The sequence below is a fragment of the Triturus cristatus genome, chromosome 7 (genome assembly GCF_964204655.1).
Source record: "Triturus cristatus chromosome 7, aTriCri1.1, whole genome shotgun sequence".
Classification (NCBI taxonomy): Eukaryota; Metazoa; Chordata; class Amphibia; order Caudata; family Salamandridae; genus Triturus; species Triturus cristatus.
The window spans coordinates 600,572,565-600,592,315 of NC_140590.1; the positions used below are offsets into that span (position 1 = coordinate 600,572,565).

The 19,751-nt window shown below is 46.4% G+C and overlaps 1 protein-coding gene across 4 annotated transcripts in view; it reads right to left on the reverse strand.

The window, feature by feature from the left end:
• The window catches only part of MMD (monocyte to macrophage differentiation associated), a 157,841-nt gene that overhangs the window by 75,502 nt on the left and 62,588 nt on the right, over positions 1-19,751 (reverse strand). For all 4 annotated transcript variants that reach the window (XM_085617166.1, XM_085617165.1, XM_085617167.1 and 1 more), the window contains exon 6: positions 6,749-6,850. In XM_085617166.1, the coding sequence (XP_085473292.1) occupies positions 6,749-6,850 (102 nt within the window). The remainder of the gene's footprint in view (positions 1-6,748; positions 6,851-19,751) is intronic.

A 19,751-nucleotide genomic window follows, 5' to 3' on the forward strand; every position in this document is an offset into this window, starting at 1 on the left:
GTTTTGATGGTATGTAGTCGGAGGGGACAGTTGTGCAAAGGCTCGAAGGAAGCACACAAGAAAAGCGAGGACCAAATTATGATCCCCACTGCGGCATAACAAAGGGCGTGTGAGGAAACAAGTGAGCCAGCCCTTTCAGAAACCTATGTACAGTTAGAGACCTAGATAGAGCAGGTTGGTCTGGCAACCACACAAAAGCGGAAAGATAACCCTTGAGTACTCAATGCAGAGCCGTGCTGGACAAGGGTTAGAATGAATACAAGAACAGTGGAAAGAGAAGCAGAAAGAGGGTCACTAGACCTTTCTGTACAGTATAATACACATTTCTGCCAACGGCAGGCATATACCGTTGTAGTGGAGGGCCGCCTGGCCACCAAAATAATGTTACATACTTCAGGAGGAAGGTCAAAATCAATCAACTGACGCCGCTCAATCTTCACACATGGAGACGCAGAGTTGACTGGTTTGAGTAGCACCCCCCCCCCCCCCCTCTCCCCTGCTGCTGCGACAGAAGATCCTCCCGAAGGGGCAGCCTGATCGGAGAATCAATGCTCATTTTCAGAAGCTCTGGATACCAGACTCTCCTTGCCCAGTTAGCCATAAGAATGACTTGGGCCTGGTCAATCCTTTTCTTCTAAAGAAACCTGTGCAGGAGTGGTATGAGTAGAAAGGCGTACAGCAGGTCTGAGCTCCACTCACGACGAAAGGCATTGCAGAGTGATAGCCGCCTTGGAAAATTCAGTGCGCAGTATTGCTGACACTGCGCGTTCTCTTCGGAGGCTAACAGATCTAACCAAGAACCTCCCCAATGCTGAAAGACTGCGCCACCTACGACTGGAGACTGCATTTGTGATCTGCTAGGCATCGACGGCTGAGTTAGTCCGCCCTGGCATTTAGAGAACCTGCCAGATGTTAAACCACCAGGGTTATGCCCAGCTGTTCCAGCCATGTCCAGAGATGCAGGGCCTCTTGACAAAGGGTCCAGAACCCGACCCTCCTTGTTGCAGTATGACATGGCGGTGGTGTTGTCTGTGAACACCTGCACTAACTTCCCCCTTGACAAAGGAAAGAAATGCCTTAAATGCCAACTGAGTCGCTCGGGCTCCAACAAATTGATGTGGTGCCCCGACTCCGCCGGAGACTAGTGTCTCCTGATCTCCAACTCTCCCAGATGGCAGCACCCATCCCAGAAGGGACGCATTTGTCACAACTGTGAGATCTGGTTGGGGGAAGGGCGAGGAGTCGGCCGTTGACTCAATTCCAGTTTGTTAACCACCACTGCAAATCTCTCATAGTTCCCTCCGAGATCTGGACTATGTCAGTGAGATTTCTTCAATTTTAAATGATCCTACGTCAGCTAATCTTGATTTGGCAGAATGGGAGGAGGAAAAGAAAGGAAAGGCAGAGAATAGCCCTCCTAATTGATCTGCAAGAGCAATTTGTCCAGTGTTATGGACCTCCAACGTGGGAGAGGATTATGGATTCTCCTACCAACTGGAAGGTGTGGTCTTGCAGAGTCAGTCTAGGAGTGCTTGGAGGCTGTGGCTGCCAAGGGCAGGATGGCCGTAGACTTCTGGCTTCCATTCCTAGGTCGGAATGAACAGTGTCCAAGTCACTGCACAACTTGGAAAGTTTGCGCAGGATGGTGGCTGGGATAGGACCGATGCGGCTGAAATCTCCTTCCATTGCCACAAAAGTGGCAAAAGCTAGACTGGGCACGAGGTGTAGAATAGAGGCCCAAGGATCTGGCCATAGCTTGAGAGTCCTTGAGCATCACTAGGGCCGAGTCTGCCTTCTCCCCCAAAATGACGGGTTCCATTAAATGTCATGTCCATCAAATTTGCCTGGACATCGCCAGAAAAGCCAGTTGTCCTGCGCCAGGAGGTGCACCTCAAGGCCACTGTTGTTGAAATCGATCTGTCCAGTGAATCAGGTGTGTCAAGGCCACACCTTATGGCAAATTTTGCTGCATCTCTCCTGTCCTTAAGTGCCTGAGAGAACACAGCCCGGGCCTCATCTCCCGGGGACTTGTGGCAGCATGTGCACAACCATCTCCCAATGGGAATGGGAGAAACGGCCCAATACGCATGCAGTATTTACTGACCGCAATGCCAGGCTGGAGGAAGAAAACATCTTCTAACCAAGTGAATCTAGCCTCTTGGATTCCCTAACCGGAGGGACAGAAGGGAACGCGCCCTGGGATATAAAGTCTTGCACCTCCAAGCTTTCAGGGGTGGGGTATTGGCTGAGGAACTTTGGGTTACCCGGAGCTGGGCAATGGTGGCGTGCAATTATCCTAGTTACAGGAGCCCCTGGGCTAGGCTTGGACCACGTACCTAGAAGGACATCAGTTAGAGCCTCATTGAAGGGCAAAAGGGTTTCAGCGGTGGAAGCCCCAGGTTGAAGCACTCTGGTCATGAGATTAGTCCTAACCTGCACGGAGGGCAGCTCTAGTCCGAGGACCTCGGCCGCCTTCTTAACCACCATTGCATAAGATGCCCCCCTCCTCCCAGCCACAGTTGGTGGAGCGAGCATGCCAGTATCTGGCGAAGTGTCCAGCCCACTGGCTTCCCCAAGTTCCCCATACCAGTCCATCTGCTCCACAAGGTCACCCTGATGTTCCAAAGTGTCCATAAATGCCTTCAAATCCTCTCAAGAGCCTAGAAAACCTTTACAGTGTTCAGGCGACAAGCTAGAACATCTGGGTTCAATCAGCACTGGAATCGGCTTAATGCAACGCCTTTCCGACTTGGTGTCACCGGTGATATTCTGGTGCATCTTACCAAAGTGTCCCGAAGACCTCGAGTAGGAGGAAGAGGACTTTGGTCTCCTGAAGAGGTCCTGCGACCTCCTCTTCGATCGGGACCGGGACCTTAGCCGAAATCTCGCTGGATTGTGTTGACAGACGGTCCACAAGGAGCCTTAGTAGCCCGCTCCCGCAACGCCTTTGGAGCCATAGCCCGAAATTTCGAGCAGAACTTTGAATCGCGGTCGAGACACTAGAGACAGACTAGGTGGTGGTCGGTAACCAACATCATACGGTGACAGGCACCACATGGCTTGAGCCCAGTCTTCATCAAAGCCATACTCGCACACACAGTTTGAAAACAAATTTGAAGTAGTCAGAAAAAGGCCTGTCAAAAAGTGACAGAGTGGTAGCTCTTCCCGGATCAGCGCTTAACTGACGCAGAAAGAAAAAAACTTAAGTCCGCGCACCTCGGTGGCGCCTATGTAGGTGTCCGCGATGCCATAAATGACACTAATGACATCACGCGGAGCTGAATGGAGCCACCCGACGGCACATGCAATGGGTATTGTTCGAGCACAAGTTTCCAAATCTAGCCGGACGCAGAAGAAATTCATACGTAAGGAATCTGCAGCTAGAAGTCTCTATCAGATAGTATAAATGCACAACCACTTCCATGTTGAGGCAGAGAAGCACTCCGCTGACACAGCGAGGTCACTTCACTTCGGAATAACCGCTCAGCGGATTCCTACATACCAATACGAGGGATGTCCAGCTTCACACCAAGACAGGCAGCCTGATGATACTTACCCACAGTTAAAGGAGAATTAGTCCACCCGACAGGGATGTGGAAGATGACAAACCCTAGGCTAGGGTAGGCACCGCTAGGTAGGAGTTCAACTATACACAGTACTTATATGTCTGCATATATTCACTGTCTTACCACAATGGTGGCAATGTTAAATCTTTTCACTGTTCTTGTGATGCTTATTACGCTAAGCGGTTTCTTATACTAATCATGGAGCACGCGTAGTTTATGCAAGAATCACAACGCTACAATAAATATTGTAAAGCCTTACTGAGCATTTCATGTGTACTTCTCTGAGTATGCATAAGAGTCCAAACAAAAAGGTTCTAGATCTGCTGTCACAATTTCCACGGGAGTGGGGGATGTGGGGGTTAATCAGGGTTGTCATGTTCTAAAGTTGCACACACAATTGTTGCCCTGTAGGGTTAGGGGTACTGATGGTGCACTTGCAGGGACACAGGCAAACACATCCAGAGGGCGAGCACAGATTCAGTTTGGCACAATCCTGACGTTTATTTTGTTTGGCAAACGCTCGGTTTTACTGAGTGAGGTACAAGCCGGCACGGAGACTGGTGCTCAGAGGAGGCAGGTATCCAGTCTTACTGTTAACTCTGCAGCTTGTTTAAGGATTTCATGTTTAAGGGCAAATGTTAAGCAACAGAAATGCAGAACTAGTAGAAGAGCACCTACGCACAACTGAGGAGGATAAGGACCACGAATATGATGCTGTTCACCTTTTCCTGCTTACACAGTATCCAATCAACAGTGCTGGAGGGGTACTGACACTGCGTTTCTTGAGCACCAGCTGACCAGCATAACATAAGTGAGCAATTTTCCAAAATTAGAGACCAATCCTAATAGTTTAAGGAAGAACTCCAGCCCACCAACACATGTAAAATCCCAGATGGACTTACATCAATCAGTTAATGTGGGTCATAATGGCTGTTGAGGTTAGGGGTTGGCTAGTAACGAAAGTTAAATGGCAACAACAGAACTGCGCCTGAATATCCAAACAACTCTTACACAAACTCCACACTATCCAAAACACTGCTGCAGGACTCATACTCAACCTCCCACGTTGCACACACCTCACGCAGCACTTCATGAAGCTTCACTCGCTCCCCATTCACAAGTACAGCCAATTCAAACTTATCACACACACATATATCAAGCCCTACACATCACAGGACCAGTATACCTGACCAGCCACCTACACTTTCACCAACCCACCAGACACCTACGCTCTGCCTGACTCACACATTCCCCACATTAGAAAAAGCTAAACTGGAGATCGCTCATTCTCCTACGTGGCACCCAAGACATGGAACGACCTCCCGCAACACATCGGAGACTCCTCCTCACTTCTTGCGTTACGCAAGTAGCTGAACACTGGCTCTTCGTATAAGTATCTAGGAGACCACACAACTATACAGCTGACCAGGCGCCTGGATACCCTCTTAGGTGATTAGCGCGCCATACAAGTCAATATAACATAACATCTCTAGGGTTGATGCCACTGTAAAAAAGTCACAGAAGATTATATTAATAAAGTAATGGAAAGATGCCCAGTCAAAATAGACTGAACCAAAAACGGATAAATAAAGGGGGGGGGGGGGGGGCATGTGGATTACTTAGATGGATAGAAAGTCATATTTGACCAACATATTGGTATATAAAATGCTATTAAAACTGTCTCTGAGGCTGTGGGGGGGTATCTGTGTTCAGGGTTTACTTTCAAATTCAGGACAAGTTATTTCTCAGTGTGATTTGGCCAATGAAATATCTATGAGATGGTAAGAGAGTGAGGAGGAATGGAAAGAGGTAATAATGGGAGTGACTGGGAAGGAGTAGTGGTGGATTTTTTTGCCTCAGGAACTTCTTACCATTGGGGGCAGCTAGGACACTGATGACACTGCGATGCCTAATTTCCTACCCAACCACTGCCTTCAGCTTCTTGCTAAGATGGTCCAAGAGAAGACTGCCCTATCTGTATATCAATTCCTATTGATGAGAAAATGATTGTATGTATAGTGTGGGTTCAAACCAAACCCACTTCCTGTCTCATCAACACAGCAGCCTGTCAATTAAACCTTAAGGCTTTATATGTCCCTCTCCTTCAATTCTCCTGCAAGTACATGGGTGCGATTTGAATTTCTAACCAGAAAGCTCTCCATTCGGTTTCCACTCCAGTTCTCTCTCCTTAGGTCCCACATCAGATCAACATGTCTTTTTTGTCAAGTCCTCCCTAGCTCAGAAATCTCTTAGAATGAGATCTATTGTGAACCTTGAATTGGTCTGTGTATTGCACACTAGATAAAAAATCCCCATCACACCCTTTTTCGAGTATTATTCCACAATTTTAGAAATTGTCACCATTCAATATGGTCTCAACATGCCATGATAGGGTATGTCCTAACTATTACACCTGTTAAGTTTACCCCAGTCCCATGAAGAGGCTCATCTAGATCCACCAATGCACAAAGCTGAGGAGGGAATCTCCTCTGTCATTTATGCATTGTTAGCACAACCTAACTGCAACTTTGTGCAACACTTCATTTTAGCCATCTAGAAACCTGGGAAAGACACATACTGCTTTGTTAAAGACTTTCTAGCAGCTAATGCTATGGTCTTTGTCCCATATACTGCTTCAAATTTACCAGTGTTGGTATTTATTCTGCTGTCTTCATTATCCAAACACCCCACGATATCCAATTTCTAGATGTGTTCTCATGTAAGAGTCAACAGTTGAGGAATCATTATCCAAGTTAATTAACTTGGACAAGGATTCCGCATGGAAAGAGTCATGTTCAATATTTTCATAGGCCCTAAAAACGGGGAGGGACGGGTGGCACGATGGGAAAGGGAGCCAGAGTGAGAGAGGGGGTGGAGGAGCAGGGCTCACCCTCCTTCAATATATAACCCGTTGGTCCTCTCCGATACCTTGGATCAATATAATTTGACTCCTTGTACTACCTCACTAAATTAGCTTCCCAAAGCGATACACCAAGCACAGTAACACAACAGTGAGAGCAATAAAAGCAAAGCATATAATCTGGACCATTTCTATATAACCTGAACAATGATTCATTATTTTTAGTTTTATTTTTCTATATAAATATTCGTTTGGAGATCCATCAGTCATTCCCAAAAATATATTTTTTTTTATTTTCTATAAAAATTAAATGAATTCTTACCTTTCATGATAAAGAAACACATAAATGGTTCCTCCTACAGCCATTAGCCAGATAAACCAACGCATGTGAGATGCTAGTGGTCCAAGTTCACGTAGATTTAACCTATTAAATGTAAAAAAATACAAGTAGGGTTTATGATTAGCATATACATAATAAAATAATTTTACAAGTGACCCATATTAAATGACCCACATGACTGACTTATAGACTATCTTGAGGGAGGGAGGATGGGTAAGTGAAGACCTGATGCCTGGGCTTCTACTACATTCACATGGATGAGGGAGTAAGAGCAGCGCAGTATCATCACTACGGTGGGCCTAGATGAGGCCTGTGTATTTCTCCAGGCCCCTACATTTACCACCCAAAACCATTTGCGAGCCATCACCATGGCTGGAAATGCCTCAACAGTATTTGCAGCCAAACTGAACCACAAAAAGTCAGATGTCCAATCTTAATGACAAGTGTGACACAGATTCCTCACAACTGACAGCCTGCCTAAAAAACCTATATGATGCTGTCTTTACTGCAGCGTCCCTACCACCCACGTTGAGCGACGCCCTCCTTATCGCACTGCCTAAGCCGGAACAAGACTGCTTTGAATTGGGCTCTTATCACCCATTAGCGTTGTTGAACCCAGATTATACCATACTAGCAAAAATATTAGCAGATCGCCTAGCCCTATTGGTGCCACAGCTGGTTAATTCGGACCAAATCGGTTATGCGTTCGCTAGAAACACCTCATTGAACATCTCACTTCTTACGAGTACTTAAGTATGCCTTGTCTTAGCACCCTTACTAGGCATGCATGGTGGTTCTAGACCCACACAAGGCATTTGACTCACTGGAGTGACCATTTCTACTTGGTGCTGCAACAATACAGCCTTGGGACCAGATTCCTATGCTTAATTACTTTATTGTATACTAACCTAAACACAAGGGTCTGTACCGGCTGACACATATCTGACCCCATCACGATACAGCGTGGTACCTGCCAAGGATGTCCCCTATCCCCTCGGTTAGCCTCTCTAGCACTAGAACCCTTGGATCAGCATCTACATGCGCAAGGCCGAGACTGGGGGATCCCACAGGGAGATGGCATATACGCAATTTCGATTTATGCCGATGGCAATCTGACATGTTTCGCTACTTAGGGATCAGTATACATCGCACGCCGGAGGACCTAGTGAAGACAATTTGCTGCAAGCGGTTTCTGCATCAAGTGCACAAATTTTCTTTTGCCAGACATCGCCCCTGTCTGTTGCTGGACGGGTGGCCCTGACGAAAAGGCCCATTCTGCAAAGACTGCTCTAAAATTTCACTAACCTTCTGCTTTTTATCCATCAACTGTTTTTTCACTCTTTAGAGCGTATGATCGGGGACCTCATTTGGCACAACATACATCACAGGCTAGCATTGTAGAAGCTCCATCTCCCCACTGAGGGCGGTAGACTCAACGTCCCCAATCCTGAGCATTATTATCTCATGACACTGCAACATTGCTTCCTTCCTGGACCTTGTAATCTGTCCTGACTTTATTTCACCCCCTTTCTAGGCCTTCACTGCCAAATATCCCCCCTCCTCCAAGTGGCTTACCAGTGCTATTGCAGAACCCTTGTCATTACCGGACAACTAGACCATATGCTCCAGCGCTGCCACTACTTGGTATGCCAATCGGATGTGGGTCTGCTACTCTCTCAGAGCTGGTTATTTAGCACGCAGCAGGACTGCACACTTTAGGTGACTAGTACAGTGATGGATCTCTCCTTCTGTTGGATGAGTTATTTGCTAACACTGAGCTCCCACCTGGCTAATTTTTACTACACGTCTTTTATTGCTGTACTGACTCACTCTTGGGGAGGAGATACAACAAGAACCAGCTAAACATCTGGTCACACAATATCTTCACACACTAGGTACGGGAGGCATGAGACCCTCAGGTTAGCCTGCGCAATGAGCACGCAAATTGCACTTCCCCTCGACACACTGCATGGGCAGTGGGATGTAGATTTTAGCAGCACCTGCACAGACAGGTAATGACAGACTATTCTGCAATAGCCTTCCTTTGTGTCCCACAACGCCCACTTCAAATTGATCCAATTATGCGTTTTACATAGAGCTTACATAACTCCTAGAAATATCAACTGTACGGATGCTGCCTGTCCTCGCGGCCTTACCACAGATGCAGACATAATACACATGCTCTGGTCCAGCCCCACACTGGTAATATACTGGAGGGATGTTAAAACATGCCTTGAACACTGCATAGGCACGGTCATCTCGTACACTTGGGAAATCTGCCTATTGGAACTGTACCAACGTACCAAAAAACATAAGGCTGCAATACGATTCGCCGACCTGGCACTTCTTCTAGTGAAACGCCTAATCACTCGAAGGTGGAAGGCAGCGCAGCCACCTGTGGGTTCGGCATGGGTACTTACCATGCTGGAGTGGGCCGAGTGCACATTGTTGCATAGAGAAGAAGTAAAGGGTCTCTGTAAATATCCCCTTGCGGAGCTCTCAGATACACTTTTAGGAAAATTCTGTGAAGGACCGCTAGATAGTCAACGCATTTCTGGCTCACCCATACAGGTAGCACCCTCTCCTCGCTCTCCCCCCTACAGAACTCCATACCGCATGATGCTTGTTCCACTAACACTTATAGACCCTTACTTGCATGTGTATGGCAGCATACTCCACTGAACGAATGCACCTCTCCCCATCTTCATTTCTTATTAATAAGATTGTTTTAGCCCTGTTGCTAAAAAAATTTCTCTACCTCTCTGCTCGTTGGCATCCTTTGATCTTCTGTTGTGCACGTTAATGTCAATATTTATGCCATTGTTTTATGCCCAACTAATACTGTGAAGTGTTGTCTCACATTTACTGTATATGTACTTAACGTAACAAATGTCATTCTATGGCACAGAATCATTCAGATGAGATAACTGGTTTATGGGGTGAATGGTTCTTCTCAAAATTTACTGGCAGGAAAGTTTCAGTGTGAACATATGGAGTTTATTGTATATTTTTGAAAATGGACAATATTTTTAATTTATAAATTCCCTTTCATCATTTCTGCAATCACCATTGGTCAGTGTTCCATATCTAAAGTAGAATTATAATCAGGGCAAATAGTGTCTGATTAAAGACTGAGGTGGAGAAAGGTCTATAAAAGGTCTATAAAGTAAGGCAAGGTCTATAAAGTTATAGGAGGTAGGAAAATTGGCAAAACTGGTTTACTTGGGTCTCATACCTTCAACGAGTATACATTTATCTATGAACTATCACACTTATAATACAAATACACATTCATATGCACAAAGATCTGGTCATGCAGTGCACAGAGGCAGCTTTAAAGCACCAGAAGCAAAGACAGAGGTTACATCTAATTAAGTCAATGAAGCCACAGAAGGCGGGAAGATGGCTAGACCTGATAAGCCAGATAGTCCCCATATACCATAAGTTTCTTTGTATGTTTCTATATAATACCATAACAGTGTTCGCATAAACAGAGCGGACATGTAAAGGACAATAGAGCTGTGTATTTTTACATATATGAAATCTTACTAAAAACATACCCAAAATATAAGGGTTCGGTGAGAAAATTGGGTTGTTGGTGGAGGGGTAAAACCATACTGGAATAACAGCCACAATCCTTGAAGTCACTAAATTAACCTGTGCTTAACCCTCTGGTAGCAACAATGAAGTCAAAACACAACACATGAAAATTCCCACACAATTTAGAAAAAATATAGTAAATGTTAATAAATTATTTCACACCAAAACAACAAAAATGAAATCGGTTGAACTGGAGTTATGAATTTTTTAAGTGGAAAATAAAATCTAAAAGATCATAGCATCAACAGTCGGCATCTAGGCAAGCAAGACTGGGGCACAGTCAAACCTTACTGCCAGGCTTGATGGAGTGCAGATCGGAAACCCAAAGTGAAATGGGCCTGTTCTCCACTTATCTTAGGCCTTAAAAGACATTTTAGGAAGAAAATGACTACAAAGGTAATGTGTGGCGGGACAAGGCAGCTGGCGGTGTCTGAGGAGGAGGTGGTGTTGTTGGGGAGCCGCTGGACAAAGCTGCTGTGAAGATGCCTATGTTGAGACTTAGTCTCTTTTTTGGAAGTCGAAAATTTCCAGCAGGACAAAGCGGATGGCTGTAGCCAATGAGGGATCCATGAGGCCGGATACCCCTTCTCCGAAGAGCAACTGAACAGGATTAGCTGGTGTGGAGAAGTCATACCGACCGGCAACGCTCTTTGGGCAGATAGAAGAGCAGATCAGTCCCGGTGTTTTAAGGACTGATTTGCATATGGCTGGGTGTGAACTGGGGTGGCAAAGTGAGCTAAGAACAATGATGGATTCAACCCAGATCTGTGACTGGAGAGGAGTGTCTGAAAAGTTTCAGAGCTCCGTCCATCATCTCCTTGTGTTCACTGAAACTAAAGGAGCAATTATATTAAAACGGAAAACAAGAAACTAGCCTAAAGCAGTAAAAGGCTTATTTAAAAGAAATTCCTAGCATGGCAACTTTGTCCTTGGATCAAAACAGAAACTAAAATCTGTTCAAATACATCTACAAACCCTTTGATCTGATGTTCACATATAAGCTCAATCTCAAAAAGACCTATGTGTTGAGCACTGGCAATGACCACTTCTCAAACCTATATGTTTTAGAAGTGTGCAATACTTGAGTCACACTTACCAATTGCTAATGTGTCCTATTAACTATAGTTCACTTCTAAATTGTGCTGAGTCTTCATTTTGGCTCATAGGAAACAAAGTAGGGCATTGTAGTTTCTTCTGATTTGCTCAGCCATGTCTAAATACAAACACTACGTCAAAATACAAATCCACTCACTTAGACTGACATAAGACGGTTGAAAATGCAAATGCAGATTGTAGATATTTGTTCCAATGCATAATGTTGGGATGAATTTCGCAGTAGGTCAAGACTGAGTGCAAGGGCTTGCGCCATGGCCGAGACATGATTGTTCTGTTTCGTGAACACATACTCAAGGCCCCAACGTTTCTAAGCCTTGTCCTCCTGGAATGGCCACATCAATGGATAACAAAGGTCTGCTGGGGTAAGTAGATTGGTAGTCATGGAAGGTAGCACTTCTGGCGAGGAGTCACAAAAGAGTTTAAAGAGCCCATGCTTGAACCTGGGAAGAAAGGCCCGAACCAAAGCTCAGAGCAGAGAGTATGTTGGTGATGAAGTGACTTCCATCTGGACAGACTAGACTGCCTAAATGCATTGGGACTAAATCATTTGGAGATTGGTCAGAGGGCATGCTATATCAGCCAGCATACCTTAACCACATTTCACTCCATCAAGGTGAGAAACTGGGGATTCCCCCTGGTGGCTTGTGTTGCCCCCAAGGACTGATCCACTTGTATTGGACCCTTAAAGATTATTACTGAAGTATGTCGAACCACATGCCCTCTAGGTTTGATGGCAGCAATTATGTGAATACAAATGTTTGAGGGAATTGCTGTGCGGCAGCTGCTGGTCTTTTATTAACTATTCAATTATACTCTTTTGATGCGTTTCAGATCTTGTCGCTGCTCGATCATGCATTGCGTGTAGTAGAAGTTTGTGTTTACTATTCAAAAATGAAAAAAAAAAAACGTTTAAAAAAAAAACCAAACTACTTTCATAAGGTCTGTTATTTTGATTCTTATGGCTCAGGAAGGTTTTCAAAATGGCCAGGCAGAGCTAATATGGTGCACATTTGGAGAAATGTATTTTTCTATATGGGATGTCAGTCTGCTCAGAGTGGCTAGGTGAGTCCTTCTCACCTTACTTGCTTTATGTAAAACAGACCTCAGGGTACTTCTCACTTGCGGTCTTAAGTTTATTTCAATTTTCACCCTCATTTTTGTGCATTCTCTCATAATTTGTTTTACCTTTAACTGTACTTTATTGCATGTGATTTGAATATCTTTAATTGCACATTGCTGCTATACTTTTGTTTGTTTTTTGTGTCGCTCTATAAAAAGGGAAAAAGTAAGCTCAATGTTGGGTGCAGCTTTATCATGTATTAACATACCGCATACTGACAACCGATTTTGCTTAACAGGCTTTAAAAAAACAAGCATTTGCAATGCAATCGGTCTCGCAATTGCAAGTTAGAGCTTTTAGTGTTGTAAATGACAATGTCTTTTACCCATGTGTTTTGGTTTGTAGTTGATGTATGTGATTCGGAGCGGAATTGTGTGGGTTGCATAGGAATTGTTAGTTGTGGAATTGCTTGAGTTGGACTTGTGAGGTGTAGTGTATTTGTGTAGTGGAATTATGTGGTATGGTGAACAGACAGGGGTGAGAGCTGCACAGAATAAGATGGAAAGTAAAGTAGAGATATAGGTAGTTTGTGCATGAAGTGGAGAATGAACACCAGGCAGAGGAGCAGAACGTGTGTGTGAGAGAGAAAGGTGAGAGTAGGCCATAGGACACATACAGAGGGTGTGCCTCAGTACACAGAAGACACCCTAAGAGGAGAAGAGTGACGGAAATCTTGAAAAGAGAGGTGGAAAGAGTGTGTGGGAGAGCGAGAGAGCTGTGATAGAGAACGAGAGACAGACGAGTGGGAGGGGCACCTGGGGAAGTGGACCAGTGCACAGCTTGAGGAGGTACAGGAAGGTTGGATGTATGAGCAAGGAGTGTGAAGGCGGAATGAGAGGGGGCAGTGAAATTGTATGATGCGAGGAAGTAGTGAGTGGGAGGGAGAGGTTAGGGGCAGTGGTGTGTGGGGGAGAGATGACAGGGTTGGTATAAGTGTGATGTAGAGAAGCATTATATTAGAATTTTTTGTTGTAGAATTCTGTGGTGTGGGATGGTGTGGAGTTGGGCAGTGGAAATATATGGCATGGTGTTATGTGGAAATACGTGGATAGTAATTAAATGGTATTAACTGCTGTGAAATTATGTGGAATGAGTGAGTGTTATGGAGTTAATTATGTGGACTAGTATTATGGAGTGGCATGTTGTGGAGTTGAATTATATGGTGTGCTGTTCAATTTTGTGGCAGGATGTTGAAATGTGTGGTGTGTAATGGAGATATGCGGTGTGTTGTGGAATTTTGTTGTGTAATTGAAATATGTAGTTTGGTGTAGAATTATATGTTGTGTTTTGGAAATGAGTGGGGTTTAATTACGTGGCTGTAACTGCGATATACAAAAAAAACACAAGAAAATAAATGTGAATTCACCTGCGCACAATGGTCTAAAAATATAGAAAAATTCAACTTTATGTGTTGAAAAACTGTCTAGTGGCTGAACCTGTTTTAATAAGCAAGCAACATTGAAAAGGGAGAGCTTGATGCGAACTTTGCTAAATTGCAGGAAAAAGAATGGATGAAAAATGGTGGGCACGTTTGAAGCCTATAGAGGAGATAAGGAATATGCTACTTACCAGTATGCATCTGTTCTTGGCATGTAGAGCTTCAGATCTACACACTTGTGCATAGATTGCCATCTGGTGTTGGGCCCGGATGTTTGCAGTTTGTTTTTCATCTTGGAAAGTCTTTGGAATTCACGAGGTCGGTGACTCCTCCTTTGGATCGTATTACGCATGGGCTTCGGCTCCATCCTCAGATTGTTTTTCGCCGGCAGGGAAAGATGGAGCGTAGTAATAACAGTGAAGATGCCCATGTGTGTGCTATCTAAATAAGATAAACTAGGACAGATACAGGTAGCCGGGGAGGCGGGTGTAGATCTGCAGCTCTACATGCCAAGAACAGATGCATACTGGTAAGTAGCCTATTCTGTTCGAGGCATATGAGCTGCAGATTACACACTTGTGCATAGATTATATAGCAGTACCCACCGTTAGCGGGGAACACAAGTATCTGTTGCAGTGGCTTGAAATAATGTTTTGAGTACAGCCTGGCCCACACTAGCCTGTTGCTTCGTTTGCACATCTACACAATAGTGTTTGGTGAAAGTGTGCGGTGTTGACCATGTAGCTGCTTTGCCGATATCTAATGGGATGTTCCCTAAGAATGCCATGGAAGCCCCTATTTTTCGTGTAGAATGGGCTTTAGGGGAATGGATAGCGTTCGCTTTGCTTTATGGTAGCAGATTTGAATGCATTTTACAATCCACCTAGCTATCCCGGATATTGAGATGGGGTTGCCTTTGTGTGGTGGAGAGAAAGAGACAAACAGTTGTTTGGTCTTACGGAAAGGTTGTGTTCTTTGAATGTAGTAGAGTAAGGCTCGTTTGACATCCCGTGTGTGAGGAGCCCTGTCTGCAACGGTCTGTGGTTGCGAGAAAAATACTGGTAGTGCTACTGTCTGGTTTAGGTGAAAAGGAGAAATTACTTTAGGGAGGAATTTTGGGTTGGTACGGAGAACAACCTTGTTGTGGTGCATTTGGAGAAAAGGTTCTTGAATGGTAAGTGCTTGTATCTCACGGACCCTTCTAAGGGAAGTGATGGCTACAAGAAAAGCGGTTTTCCATGTTAGGAATTGTAGTTCGCATTTGTGCAGAGGTTCGAAGGGAGGCCCCATTAGCCTTGTGAAAACAATATTTAAGTTCCACACAGGTGAGGGTGGCACTCTGGGGGGCATTATTCTTTTAAGGCCTTCCATGAAGGGTTTAATGGCAGGTACTCTAAAGAGTGATAGATGTTGCCTGTTTTGTAGGAAAGCTGCAATAGCTGCAAGGTGTAGTCGAATGGACGTATAGGCTAGATTGCACCTTTGAAGGTGGAGTAAGTAGCCTATGATGTGTTGAATGGACACGTCCAGTGGATCGATGGTGTTGTTATGGCAATAAACAACAAAACGTTTCCACTTGGCGGCGTAGCACGCTCTAGTGGTAGGTCTTCTAGCTTCTCTGATGACGTTCATACAGTCAGGGGGAAGATTTAGGTACCCGAATTCTAGGATTTCAGGAGCCAGATCGCAAGGTTGAGCTGCGCTGGGTCCGGGTGTTTGATCTCTCCATGGCTCTTGGTTAAGAGGTGTGGAGAGAGGTGTAGTTTTTGGTGCGGTACAACAGATAGTTCCAGAAGTGTGGTATACCACGGTTGTCTGGCCCATGTTGGAGCTCCTAGGATTAGTGTGAGGGAGTGTTGTTGTGGTTTGCGCACCACTAGTGGAATGAGTGGGAGAGGCGGAAAAGCGTACGCAAATCTGCCTGACCAGTTTATCCATATCGCATTTTCTTTGGACAATGGGTGTGGGTATCTGGCGGCGAAGCTTCGGCATTTGGCGTTTTCGTGGGTGGCGAAGAGGTCTACCTGTGGATGCCACCACATTTGAAAGTACAGGTGAAGAACTTGCGGGTGAACCTCCCACTCGTTGATCTGTTGTGTCTGCCTGCTGAGCAGATCTGCCACTGTGTTTTGGACTCCTGGGACATGCTGAGCTAGGAGAAAGATTTTCTGGGGTATTGCCCATCTCCATATGCTCTGTGCTAGTTGAGAGAGCTGTGGAGAGTGTGTGCCGCCTTGTTTTTTAATACAATATATGGCTGTCATGTTGTCTGTGCGAATCAGGACTGCCTTGCCTGAAATTTGGGTTTGAAAAGATTTTAGGGCTAAGAAGATTGCTAGTAACTCCAGATGGTTGATATGGAGTAACTTTTGTTGAGGTATCTACTTGCCCTGTGTGGTGAGATGTAGTAGATGAGCTCCCCAGCCGGAGAGCGATGCGTCCGTTGTCAGTACTATTTGAGGAACCGGGTCCAGGATCGGTCGACCTTTGGAAAGGTTTGTGGTGTTCCACCACTGCAGAGAGCGATGGGTGCGATCGTCTACCAACACCAGATCTGTTAATTGACCCTGGGCCTGGTTCCATTGTTGCGCTAAGCACTCTTGGAGAGGACGGATCTGGAGTCATGCGTGAGGTACTATGAAGATGCAAGAGGCCATCATCCCTATTAGTTGCATAAACACTCGAGCTGGAAGGGAGTGTTGTGCTATGAATTTTGTGCGTAGAGCTTGAATGCTTGCAATCCTGGCAGGATTGGGGTAGGCTAGCGCTCTTGAGGTGTCTATGGTGGCACCGAGGTATTGTTTTATGTGGGATGGTTGTAGATGGGACTTCTGGTGGTTTACTGTGAAGCCCAGTTGGTGGAGTAGTTCAATCGTGGTGGACGTGTGTTGTACACACGGATTGTATGACCTGGCTTTTATCAGCCAGTCGTCTAAGTATGGGAAGACGTGAATGTGTTGTCTTCGCAAATGTGCTGCCACCACTGCTAGGCACTTGGTGAATACCCTTGGCGCTGTTGTGACTCCGAACTGGAGCACTTTGAATTGATAGTGTTGTCCGTCCACTACAAATCAGAGGTACTTCCGGTGAGCTTTGTGCACTGGAATGTGGAAATAAGCGTCTTTTAGGTCTAAAGTGGTCAAAAAGTCATTTTGGGAGAGGAGCGGAAGTACCTGCTGAAGCGTCACCATATGAAAATGGTCTGAGTGTATGTATGTGTTTAGGGGCCGCAGATCTAGGATGGGTCGCAGAGTCTCGTCCTTTTTGGTATGAGGAAATATAGGGAGTAGACTCCCATATTTTGTTGGTTGTTAGGAACGGGTTCTATTGCCTGTTTCTGTAGGAGGGAGATTACCTCCTGCTTTAGGAGTATTCGATGTTCTTGTGACATTGGGCGCTGCCTGGGTGGAATGTTTTGGGGGGGGGGGGTAGATATTAGTTCTAGGCAGTAGCCTGACCGAATTATCTGTGTTACCCATTTGTCTGAGGTGATGGTAGCCCAGACAGGAAGGAAATGTTGGAGTCTGCCCCCGACCGGAGTGGAATGGTCTGGGGGGAGCGGGGGGGGGGGAAGTCATTGTGTAGGCGGTGTGGCAGAGCGGGCATTGTTTGTTTTGCCTCTGCCTTTATTATTGTTACCTCTATAGCCGCCTCTTTGATAACCCTTGTGAAGGTGGACTGAGTAGGGGATTTGTATGAAGTGGACGCGATGTCTGAGGAGTAGCCTCTAAATGTACTTCGAAAGGAAGAGCGGCGAAAGGAGCGTCTAGGAGGGTGTGACTGTAAGGCTCCCATGGATTTTGCCGTATCCTTCATTTTTTCTAGGGCCTCATCCACTTTTGGGCCAAATAGATGTTCCTGGTCAAAGGGATGGTTAAGGATGGAGACTTGTACCTCCGGTTTAAACGCTGATATTCTTAGCCAAGCATGGCGACGGAGGGGGACGCTGGTATTGATGGCCCTGGAAGCTGTGTCTGCTGCATCTAGGGCACGACGCATGGAGGTGTTAGTAATAGTCTTACCCTCCTGAATTGGTTCGTTGGCCCTAGCTTTATGCTTTCTAACTCGTCATAACGTGCCCCGTCATATCTGGCCAATAGCGCTTGAGTATTGGAGATACGCCACATATTGGCTGCTTGTGACGCAGTACTCTTTCCTGATGCGTCCAGTAGTTTTGAGTCTTTGTCAGGTGGTGGTGCTTCGCCTGACGCCTGGGAATTAGCCCTTTTACGTGCAGTGGATACCACTAGAGAATCTAGTGGCGCTGGCCTTCTGATGTAGGAGGGATCTGTGGGGGCAGCTTTGTATTTTTTCCTCGATGCGCGGGTTAATGACCCTGGCCCTAACTGGGTCCTTAAAACTTCTGGTGCATGCTTTACCACTCCTTTGAGCATAGGCAATATGGAGGTAGACCTATGTGTGGTGTCGAATGTGTCGAGGAGGAAATCTTCCTCCACGGGGTCGGTATGCAAGTCTACCCCGTGATAGTGTGCCGCCCTTTGCAGTAGATGGTGGAACCCCAATGAGTCTTCCGGTGGAGATGGTCTGAAGGGGTAAAGATCATCTTGTGGGACGTTGGGGATATCGGGGATATTGTAATCGTCCCATGGGTCTGGGGATCCTGTAGGGGTGGGGTCCCCTGTGGGTAGGTCCTGGGGCACATCCCCTATGTCATCATATGGGTCCTCGTGATCATCACCGTGTGGAGAAGGGGTGGGAGAACGAGGAGGTTGGGGTGGAGAAGGTGGAGGTGGGGAAGGTGGAGGAGGTGGAAGAGGTGGGGAAGGTATTCTGAACGGAGAGGTATCAGAGTCCTTCCTCTTTGGAGGTGGAGCAGGCTTCTCCAAAATGTCTCTTTTTGGTAGAGTGTGTCAAATGTCCAGTTTTTGGATCCTTGGTGAGCGTTTTTTGCAGGTGATCCGGTGTAAATAGGTCTGGTGAGGCTGGTCGGTACGGAGGCACTGGAGGCGTCGGGGCCGTTGGCTTTCTAGGCTTTTCTGTGCCGGTTCATTGTTTGGAACCCGGTTTGGGAACCTCCGGACGCTTGGTCGGCGGCGAGATGGGTTTCGGCCTCGAAGTGTCGGTGGCCTTGTGTGCTTTGGTCGGCACCGAAGGTGGTGTTGGTGCCGAAGAGCTGGGTTTCGACCCCGAGCGCTTCGGTGAGGGGCTCGGTGTCGATATGGAGGTCGGCTTCTTTTTCGGTGCCGAAGCGTGTTTATCGGCACCGACGGTAGGCTGGCTTGGGCCCGAGCCGCCGGAAGGCTTGCTTGGCTTCTTTACTGGGCCCGAAGGTGCGGTGTTGGAAGCAGTGTCCTTGGTCTTGCCTAGGCCCGGAGGCGAAGGTGTGACCGGAACCTTTTTCGGTGCCGGCAGGGGTGTGGGGGGTGATCAGTACTCACGACCCTCTGCGCCGGGGTGATGTCCTCCACATCTGAGTCGTCGGCTTCAGAAGCGCTGACGAGGCACACGTCGGTGTAACGCTCTGGAGCGTCGCTGCCTTCTCCGAAGACGACGTCCGGAATCGTCGTCGAGGAGTGCGCCATAGTTCTTCTGGCTCTTCGGTCCCGAATAGTCTTTTTGGACCGGAAGGACTTACACGCCGGACAGTCTCGAGCCTCGTGTTCAGGGGCGAGGCAGAGATTGCATACCTCGTGGAGATTGGTGTGGGAAAATTTGGACCCACATCAAGGGCACTTTTTAAATGGAGTCCTTTCCATTAGCCAGGATCGGAGCTTGGAGAGGCCCGAAGGCCGCCGTCGACGACCGGAACC